Genomic DNA, 10,000 nt, shown 5'->3' with positions numbered 1-10,000 from the left:
CACCCCCCTCGTGACTCCGCCCTGCCTTATTGAGCAAGAGCATAACAAAGCGGATGTCCTTCCCCTGGACAAGGTTTCATCCAGATAACTGGCCTTTTCACTGTCAGATCTGGAACAATACAGAGGTCCCTGCAACCCGACAACAAGGGACCGATTTGTCCCGTGTGGCAGTATCTCCGTGCGACTGATATAAAGGGTAAAACAAGTCTTTTCCTGCTGTTTTTCCCCCCGTGGCTTTGTTAGCTAGCGATACCCTAGACATAGAAGTCTAGTTCGCCTAGTGTGGGGGCCTAGGCTGTGTGACAGTTCATTGTAACGCATCGCCGATTCGTTAGTGTATTAAGGTTCTGTTTAACACATTAAATACTCTTCCTCTCTCGGTTTGGTATTGACTCAACTGCTCCCCAGCTAGCTACTTAGTTAGCATACTTAGCTAATAATGTTACCCAGCTACTAGTTTGTTTTGACAGGTCCCCCCGCAGGCTGCAGGGATCAATACGAGCTAATAACGTTATCTAGCTTACTAACTAGTTTGTTTTGACAGGTCCCACTGCGGGCTGCCGTGATCAATAACTTAGCAGACAATTAAGCTATGTAGCTAACAAGCTAACGTGCTAGCGAACGCTCATAGACACTCAGTCACATGATGTTTAAATGGGGGGTTACTGGGTTGGCATCTCTGCTCTCCAAGGCCTTTGGCCCCTAGTCGTTGTTTCAGTTTTGTTTTGTTTTGCTTTCTGTTTTGTCTGTCCGATCGTTCCCCTGTAAAGCGTCCTTGGGCTTTTTGAAAGGCGCTATATACGTTAAAGTTATTATTATTATTATTATTATTATTATTATTATTATTACTGTTATCGCACAAGCCGGGTTCTTCTGCTCGCTGTGGCCAACTATTCCTTTACCAGGTAGATCAGCTACAGTGTTACTTAAATGAATGAGCAATAACACTATGTGCAATATGACAACCCTAGGGTACATAAGGTTGCAGAGAATAGGAAATGTTAGAATAGGTATAGCATAGCATAGAGTACAGCACAGTGTTTTATTTGTATAGTGGATAGTGTACATAGCCTTTATTTATGTAAACCAGCTCCTTTCCCTTCTTGTTTTTTAGTTTTTTTCTTTCCTAGCACCAGGGGAGCCCCCCCTCCCAAATTTCGTTGTTTGGTACCTGTACTATATCAATGACAATAAAGACCATTCATTCATTCATTCATACTTATTTTGTGATGTTTGTCCCCTCCCCTGTCCCTCACAGCTGAGGAGAATCCTGTTGGATGATGGCGTCCCGTAAGAAGGTGCTGTTGAAGGTGATCATTCTGGGAGACTCTGGGTGAGTGTTGATTACTAACTAGACCAGTGTTCACCCCAACACTCTGCCTGGTTTGCTGTCTACTGACAAGTGAAAAGTAAACACTGGATTGGCTTTCTGGTAATAATTTAGCCATATGTTTTACTGCAATTAGACCCTCTAGGTTTGTATCGACTTATAGTGTATGTTTTTTCATCCTGTCCCCCCCCCCAAGTGTTGGGAAGACTTCTCTGATGAACCAGTATGTGAATAAGAAGTTCAGTAACCAGTACAAGGCCACTATAGGAGCAGATTTCCTAACAAAAGAGGTGATGGTGGATGACAGGCTCGTCACTATGCAGGTAGGTTGTGTGTGTGTGTGTGTGTGTGTGTGTGTGTGTGTGTGTGTGTGTGTGTGTGTGTGTGTGTGTGTGTGTGTGTGTGTGGGTGTGGGTGTGGGGTCTCAGGTGCATGCTTGTGTGTATCTGCTTCAGTGCTTGTCACAGATGTGCCTCAGTTGCACATACGTCATAAATCTCTACCTATTGCACAGGGGAAATGTACTTTGTTCTCTTTTTCTCTCTCTGCAATGTTGTATTGGTATGACAGGGAAGTCAAATCAAATCAAACCTTATTTGTATAGCACAATTCATATGCTAATGCAATAAAATGCACTTTACTGGAAAAATATGGCCAATGTTGTAAATTGTGAAGCTTATAGATGCTCTGCCTTTACCGCTGACTTGCTTCCTCCATCCACCCCCACCCCCTCCCTGTCAGATATGGGACACAGCAGGTCAGGAGAGGTTCCAGTCCTTGGGCGTTGCTTTTTACCGCGGTGCTGACTGTTGTGTGCTGGTGTATGACGTGACAGCGCCGAACACTTTTAAGACCTTAGACAGCTGGAGAGACGAGTTCCTGATTCAAGCCAGCCCACGAGACCCAGAGAACTTCCCCTTTGTGGTGCTGGGCAACAAGATTGACCTGGAGAACAGACAGGTTAGTAGGGGTTAGGAATGCACCGATCCCACTTTTTTTAAGGCCGCGTACAAATACAAATACTTACATTTGGGTACTTTGCCGATACAGAGTACCGATACCGAGTACTTAATAATACCGTTAAAGTTCTAACAATGATGAATGAATGAAAGAATTAAAGGCTATTGTCTTTAAATCACGTAGAAAGTAAATTGATTAAGTTAAATAGTAAAGTTTTAGGTTGGTCATAATGACAAACTTTTCATCATTCACTCTCACATGCTCAGCAAACACACACACACACACACACACACACACACACACACACACACACACACACACAAGCATATCGAAGCATATCATCAAATGAGCTAAAAGGATCAGCTTTTACAAATAGAGTAACATTTACTAATGTGTATGTAATGTGTACTATGCCAAATAGGAATGTCACATGTTCAGTGCAGATGTTGCAACACTCTGATCATCCACTGAATTTTATTAGTTATACTCAGTTATATTTAATTCACAAAAACCTACAAAATGCACTGTGCAGTATACCTCCTGCCAACTACTGTTATTTCTAATAATTGTTTATTCCTGGTCATTGAGATTTGAACTACATGATTTGCAAACAAAATATGGCATAATTCCATGGCAGGCAACCAGAGGTTGTGGGTTGTATTAGTGTCAGTGTTTGTGACATGGTGTGCTTAATCGTATATGTGTTGCCTAGGTGACGACGAAGCGCGCTCAGGCATGGTGTCAGAGCAAGAGCAACATCCCCTACTTCGAGACGAGTGCCAAAGAAGCCATCAATGTAGACCAAGCATTCCAGACCATCGCTCGCAATGCCCTCAAACAGGTAATACACACACGCACATATAAATAATATATAAACCCATATAAACCCCTCAAAAAAAGTTCGGAAACACTTTTTTTGTTGATTATTCCTCCCCTTTAATAATACCAATTGGTATTGTATTTTATATCGTTGGAAAGCCTGATTAGTCACCTTTACAAGAAGGTACAACTTGTAAGGATCATGCATTCGTGGAATGAGCAACACAGCTAAACGTGTGGGTAGCGGCCCAAAAATATTTGCCAAAATCACCTGTATTCTTCTGTTGGTATTCACTCTCGTTTTGAGTTGCTTGGTGGATTGGATGATTGCACTCTCCCATAGTAATAAGAAAAAAACAACACACATTGGCCATTTTTACACTTTATTAATTTTACATTGTCAGGGACCTCAGTAGCGTGTGGAAGATCCATACGCAGTCACAACAGCTTGGCACCTCCTCCTCATGCTGGTCACCAGCCTGGTCACACACTGCTGTGGGACAGCATCCCATTCCTCAACTAGGATTTGCCGCAAGTCAGCCAACATGGTTGCGTTGGTCACTCTGGCACGTACAGCACGCCCAAGCTGATCCCACAAGTGTTCAATTGGGTTGAGGTCTGGACTCACGGCAGGCCATTCCACCCTCTCCACTCCCAAATACTGGAGGTTCTCTGTGATGATCCTGGCTCTGTGGGGGTGAGCGTTGTCATCACGGAGGATGGAGTTAGGTCCCAGATTCTGGAGATATGGGATCGCCACTGGCCCCAGAATATCATTCCTGTCAATTAGGTGCCATTCAGGTGCCAGTCACACACCTGTGACTGACATACACCTGCCAGCACTTGAAGCTCAAAACGAGAGTGAATACCAACAGAAGAATATTGCAGGGGATTTTGGCAAATTGTTTTGGGCCGCTACCCACTCGTTTAGCTATGTTTCTCATTCCATTAATGTATGATCCTTACAGGTTGTACCTCATTGTAAAGGTGACCAATCAGGCTTTCCAACTATATAAAATACAATACCAATTGGTATTATTAAAGGGGAGGAAGAATCGACTGAAATAAATAACGTTGCCAAACATTTTTTGAGGAGTTTATATAATTTGTATGCCCTCAAACACAACCTGCACAGCATGCTCATACACTGGCACACACAACCTCATCTCAGAAACCCCCTTGTTCCTGGTAAACACCTGTTAGACTGGTTCACTCAACGGCCATGTCGCAGCCAAGCCTCCTAAGGTGTATGTGGTCTAGTGTGTCAGTCTGCAGTCTGTTTCTCACCAAAGCAATGAGGAAAATCTCTCACTCATCCATGCTCCTCCACTTCTACTAGAGACAGAGATATGAATGTGTCAGTGTACACCATGTTGACATCAAGCTCCATTCCAACATGGTGCCCATAAAAAGTTGGCGCCTTGGGCTGGGATGAAAGCGATGTGTGTGACGTTTGAACAAACACGGACATGTAATCTTGAAAGTATTTACCATTATTTGTTTTTAAAGTAAGTTAATGAGAAAACAGCCTGCGTGGCTTTATCATTGACTAAACATGTTTCTATGCAGGATTTATTGGAATGTTTTGTCTCACGATGTTAGCGGCATTGGAGCGGGAGAGAATGTTGACGTTCCAATGTTTTGAATAACCCGCTTCACTCGCGCTCTGCACCGCTCACATGCTCTGGTCTGTAGGAATCTGAGTTGGAGACGTGTGTCCGTGCATGTGTGTGTGCACACATGCACGTGTGAGAGCATTGTGCTGTGCATCTGTACGAGTCTGAGGGAGAACGTGTGTATGTATGTGTGAGTGTGTGACTCCATGTGCTGTGTCTGTAGGAGTCTGAGGTGGAGACGTACGACTTCCCAGATCAGATCAAACTGAGAGATGACCGACCCACCTCCACCAGTGATGGCTGCAACTGCTGAGAGGAATGAGGGATGGAGGAAGAGAGAGGAGAGAAGTGGACCAGAAGGCCAAGGAGAGAGGGGGGGGGGGGATTGACACCCCAGTCTGCACCTCTCCTCTGACAGCCTCAGAAGTTTCCAGATGAAAAAAAAAAAAAAAAAGAAGAAAACACTTATTTTTCTTAACTCCCCGTCTACCCCCGGGAACCGATAGGAATGGAGAAAACTCCCACTTGCACAGCATCACTTTTTAATAAGATATAGAAAAAAATGTTGATACTATGGAAAATACAATCATGATGCTCATATTATAATGATTTCTATTATATTGTCATGTCTCTTGTTTTTTTGTTTTTGTTTTAATGGTTTCATCTTTACTGAAATACTGAGGGTGCAGACTGTCATAGCCATCTACATGTCTGAGGTAGAAGTTGCCGTTAACCACAGATCTAGGATCAGAACCCAACCCCAATCCTAACCTTACCCATTAGGTGGATAAAAGCCTAACTGGTCCTGTGTCAGTGGTTAGGATCAACTTCTACTCCACTCGCTCTGTGCCTTCCATCTCATGGCAAGTATTATTGGGACAGATTGCGCTCTCTCTCTCTCTATATATATATATATATATATGTACACGTATATATCTGTATGTGTCTGTGTATGTTTTCCTTCTCTGCCTTTCAGTCTTTATGTTGCCAAACTATTTATGTCCTGACCTGAACCTCGTCTGTGACATCTCCCCATCTAACACGTTGTCATCCAGTAGTATTTCTTTTGTTTTGAAACCTTAGTCAACCAAGATGCAGAGAAGGTAAATGTGCAATCAGATAGAAATGAAACACAAAGCTCCAATCCACATTATTGGGGATCAGGCTTTAGACTGCTAGATAAAGGAGTGTGTGTGTGGGGTGGGGGGTTTGGTGGTGGTGGTGGAGGATTTAAACTATTCCATACAAGTAAGCAGCCTGGGTGTGCTTGTCTGATTTGGCCAACTCGTCATTGTAAATGGTGAAGCGGTGTTGAATGAAGAAAGTCAGTGACCCAGGAAAAAAGCTGGTGGTATCTGAACCTGGCTAGACGGGAGACAGCAGAATCACCTTTTATGCCCTGGTCCATTACATCATCATCATGGTCCATTACCCCCATCATCTATGAATGGACCAGATAGGTTGAAGCAACGGGGATGGCTCCACCACCCCTTCCTTTTGGACCTCTCCATATAGAAGGGCCAAGGAGAAGGTGGTAAGGGACTGGAAAGGAACCATTCTGTTCGTCTCAATAATGTGAAGTAGTGTCTTCTCCTCGTCGATCTGAAAGCATAGGTGAAAAGATCACGGTGGATGCCCAAAACACCTTTCCAGGTCCTTCCGATCATTATAGCAGATAGAAAGAAGGGGAGGTGAGGAAGCCACTTCAGACACTATTGAGATGCAGCCTATGCTTCTGCTCAGACATTCCCTGGACCCAACAGACCCATTCTGCATCATTAGTGCTATGGGGAGCTTTGGTATTTCATTCTTTTTATACCGTGTTAGTTTTGTACATTTCTTGTTTCTTTGTAATCCATATTCATGAATTTGTATCATTGTATACTGTACGAAGTAGAGGTAGACAGTACGTACTCAGGAGCCACCCATGGACTGAAGACGTGAGATAAACAAACACTGTCATCCAGTCCTAAAACAACCCCAGCCCCTACCACCTGACCTAGACCCCTGGATGAGGTGTTACCATTATGGTCCTGCAGTAGCCCTCCTGTTGGAATGCCTGCCATGCAGAGAGCGTACACCAGTCTGGTTGACAGCCCTATCGAGACGGGTCTAAGCTGAGGGGGGGCGGGGGGTCTAGCCGGGGGTCGTTTAAGAGAAACTCAGCACGGCGTATTTGGCCCCTGCCTCTTGTCTCCCTCACCCCACACACACACACATCAAGCCACCTCCTGTCCACTGGCTGTATCGTACTGATCCAGTATGATGACAGACCATGGCCATGATTACTGGGGCTAGAGTCCATCTGGTCAGAATGACCGCTTTTCCCCAGCCCCAAGCTCTTCCACCCACATTGTCTTAACTCTTGCCTTTGATTTACCTGTATCAACTAGCATTGTTGTATATACTATTGTAACAGAAATGAACCTGTGATTCATCTCATTAATGCCAACTACAAACCAATGAACAAAATCGGTAGTCTTATGTATCTACGTGATGATTTTAGCAGATCCTCACCTGTCAAGTTTTACTGCATTATGTAATCTCATTTTCTCCACCATGCAACATAAATAAATGTTTACTTTGAAAATCCTTCAAGTGCTAGTCTTTTCTTTCACATTATTATATGGACACAAGCAGACGTTTGATAAAAAAAAACATTTACTGTATATACAAAAATAAAGAATTGAACAGACATTGATGTTGTTAACATAAGACACAATTCTCAGCCGTCGTGTCTTATAGTTCCCAGAGGTCAATAGGCTGATGTGAATCCAGTCCTGCCCAGCTCTGTCTGCCTTCTCCCGTCTCTCTCTCCCTCTTCTCTAGCCCTTTCTCAATTGTTAGAAACTCCATTCCTTGCATCCTCTCCCCTATCAAAATGCATTGGAGGAGAAGATCTATGTTCCTCCCCTCAAATATTCTCCTACAATGCTTGTTGAGAAGGAAGCAGGTAGAGGACAGAGGACAGGATGCGAGGAATGGAGTTTCTAACAATTGAGAAAGGGCCTTTCTCTCTTTCCTACCCCTCCTCTCTCCATCTCTCTCCCCGAGTCACTGGGGGACAGGGGGACCAAAGGCCTCCATGGTCTCCATGACTAAGCACAGGTGGTCCAGAAACGACCCCACAGACACACGCAGAATACGGGCCTCATCTGCAATCCATTTCCTGAGAGAGAGGAAGACAGTGGAAGGAATATAACGAGATAATTAACGTGGGGGGGGAAGAAAGAGGGGAGACAGCTGAACAGGACAGCTACGAACACCTCATTGTCCCCATAACAACATCACTACATGCACCTCTCAACTAAGTGATAAGGGCCATGGGTGAATTGAGTGAGTGGGTGAGTGAGTGGAAGAGGCACTCACACAGACAGCGTGCTGCCTGACACCGCAAGCTGTTTGCTGATGCCGCCTTTCCGGGGCTCGCGGTCCGGAGAGAGAGACTGGAGCGCGATGGAAGCTTCACGAACAGATGGGAAGGGAACGTCCAGCGCACTGCACAACTACTGTCAAGAAAGATGCTGTGCATTTCATACTTGGTAACTTACAGAATCATATCATTTAATTTCGTTTTAGTAATACCAGTATTCATGTTCATGCAGTTAAACTTCATAAACTTCAAAAACAAACGTGCTGAAACTTTAAGGATACAATTCCAGTTTGCCTGGCTTGTGGCTGTTGTCCGTGCAGGGAGCCGCCATGATGGTTGAGTAAATCGAGCGATGATTGGAAATGGCACATTCACCTCGACGGCATCAGATTGTAAACTGATGCGTAGATTCGTTAATTGATCAATAAAAGTCTAACCATGTTGTGCTATTATGCTTGCGGTGTACACATTTAATAAACTGTCAAACATTTGAGATGGGAAAAGAAACATTAAACAAAACCTGTACATAAGGTCACACACACAGTCTGGATTCTTTACCGTATTCATTTATTATTTTGTTATGTTTTAAAAGGGTTAGGGTTAAAATAAACATTGTATTTGATGTTTCGACGTACATATTGAATATTATGTAACAAATATATACAAAAAACATTGAGGACATAGGCCAGATTTTGTCCCTCTCAAGATGAAAACAATTTATTATTAGGCAAGCTAATATGGGAGATGGCTGAATATTCAATGAAAAATATCATTAGCCTGTATTGTTCAATTGTTTGCTAGATTAATTGTTTTTGCAAGATTAATTGACGTATCACGTCAAATGCATTCTAATAATCCTCATATATCCAGCATTTACAAGCACGCACTGGCTACATTGTGTGTTCAATTGAGAATAGGAGTATGCTTTTGGTTATAATACCTAAACACTGTTCATAGCCTGGAGCAGAATGGGAGTGCATATCTTGGTAAAGAAGAATCATTCAAATGAAGTGACTTAAGTAAAGTGTAAACAAATATTCCGTTGTCATTTGAAATGATAGTACGTTGTTTTTGGTTGCATCGCAACAATTCCTATTCTTACCCTGTGCCAAATACAGCCGGCCGTGCGCAACTGCAATACTTTCTGTCTACTGTAGAGTCAGTCTGCCGTGCCACTTCATCGAGAGCGCTCTACTCACATGATTCGAACATTAACGTCGTAGAGAACACGGTGGATGTAGATGGGTACCTATCTGTCTTGTTATTCTGTAGTTTATTTAAAACATAATTTTAAATCTCCTTTCATTTGTCACGTTTGTGGATTCTGTCCTATTTTCATATGCTGAAATGTGAATAGTGTTCTGTGAATGGAGCATCAGCGGGAGTGTGAAAGTCCAGAGGGATCTCGACTGGACCATGCCAGAGCAATGCATTGCCTAAACTGCACCGAATAACGATTGTTCTTGTTTGCTGAATTAACTTTGTTCTGTTGAGATCCTCAAGGTGTCAGCAAGTGAGTATCATTTAAACAATGTAACTTGTTTGTGTGTGTGTGTGTGTGTGTGTGTGTGTGTGTGTGTGTGTGTGTGTGTGTGTGTGTGTGTGTGCGCGCGCGTGTGTGCGTGTGGTCAGATTTTGTCCCCCTCAAGATGAGAAAACATTATTATTAGGCGAGCTAATGGTCAGGGTTGGGCTTAGCCCTCGGTCTTACCCACCTAATCAAAAGTTAAGAAAAAATAATAATTGTTTATTCTGGGGCCGTGTTTGAATGTTTAATCTCATATTTGTATTTACTGTAGGTCCGTAAAACCTCCATCTCACCACACACGTTGGTCATGTCATGAATTGCGTTGGTTCTGGCGCCGGTGTGCCTGCATGGTGTGCGCGTGCGTGAATAATCTC

General features: G+C 43.4%; 2 protein-coding genes across 2 annotated transcripts; one reads left to right on the top strand and one right to left on the bottom strand.

Annotated features, from left to right (window-relative positions):
- The first annotated feature begins 45 nt into the window (after positions 1–45).
- Positions 46–7,275, top strand: LOC308154746 (ras-related protein rab7). Its single transcript, XM_080527958.1, has 6 exons — positions 46–196; positions 1,259–1,333; positions 1,527–1,653; positions 2,072–2,290; positions 3,003–3,131; positions 4,949–7,275. The coding sequence occupies exons 2-6, from the start codon at positions 1,278–1,280 to the stop codon at positions 5,036–5,038; spliced, it is 621 nt and encodes a 206-aa protein (XP_080384084.1). The 5' UTR covers positions 46–196; positions 1,259–1,277; the 3' UTR covers positions 5,039–7,275.
- An 89-nt stretch (positions 7,276–7,364) lies between these two features.
- lage3 (L antigen family member 3) lies at positions 7,365–8,433 on the bottom strand. The gene is made up of 3 exons (XM_080528022.1): positions 8,380–8,433; positions 8,095–8,223; positions 7,365–7,894 (listed from the first exon to the last, which is right to left on the bottom strand). The coding sequence occupies exons 1-3, from the start codon at positions 8,427–8,429 to the stop codon at positions 7,780–7,782; spliced, it is 294 nt and encodes a 97-aa protein (XP_080384148.1). The 5' UTR covers positions 8,430–8,433; the 3' UTR covers positions 7,365–7,779.
- Between the last annotated feature and the right edge of the window lie 1,567 nt (positions 8,434–10,000).

The sequence above is a fragment of the Nansenia antarctica genome, assembly GCF_963989245.1.
Source record: "Nansenia antarctica genome assembly, chromosome: 4".
Classification (NCBI taxonomy): Eukaryota; Metazoa; Chordata; class Actinopteri; order Argentiniformes; family Microstomatidae; genus Nansenia; species Nansenia antarctica.
Note: the sequence above shows the minus strand (reverse complement) of the source record. Positions and strands in the feature narration are given on the sequence as shown.

What these genes read in the sequence shown, in the direction of transcription:
- lage3 (XM_080528022.1), bottom strand. Translation starts at nt 8,429, where the DNA reads ATGGCGGCTCCCTGCACGGACAACAGCCACAAGCCAGGCAAACTGGAA. An exon ending in AAGCCAGGCAAACTGGAATT is followed by an intron (nt 8,224 to 8,379) that starts GTATCCTTAAAG and finishes GTAGTTGTGCAG; the next exon opens with TGCGCTGGACGTTCCCTTCC. An exon ending in TCAGGCAGCACGCTGTCTGT is followed by an intron (nt 7,895 to 8,094) that starts GTGAGTGCCTCT and finishes CCTCTCTCTCAG; the next exon opens with GAAATGGATTGCAGATGAGG.
- LOC308154746 (XM_080527958.1), top strand. Translation starts at nt 1,278, where the DNA reads ATGATGGCGTCCCGTAAGAAGGTGCTGTTGAAGGTGATCATTCTGGGA. An exon ending in ATCATTCTGGGAGACTCTGG is followed by an intron (nt 1,334 to 1,526) that starts GTGAGTGTTGAT and finishes CCCCCCCCCAAG; the next exon opens with TGTTGGGAAGACTTCTCTGA. An exon ending in CTCGCAATGCCCTCAAACAG is followed by an intron (nt 3,132 to 4,948) that starts GTAATACACACA and finishes CTGTGTCTGTAG; the next exon opens with GAGTCTGAGGTGGAGACGTA.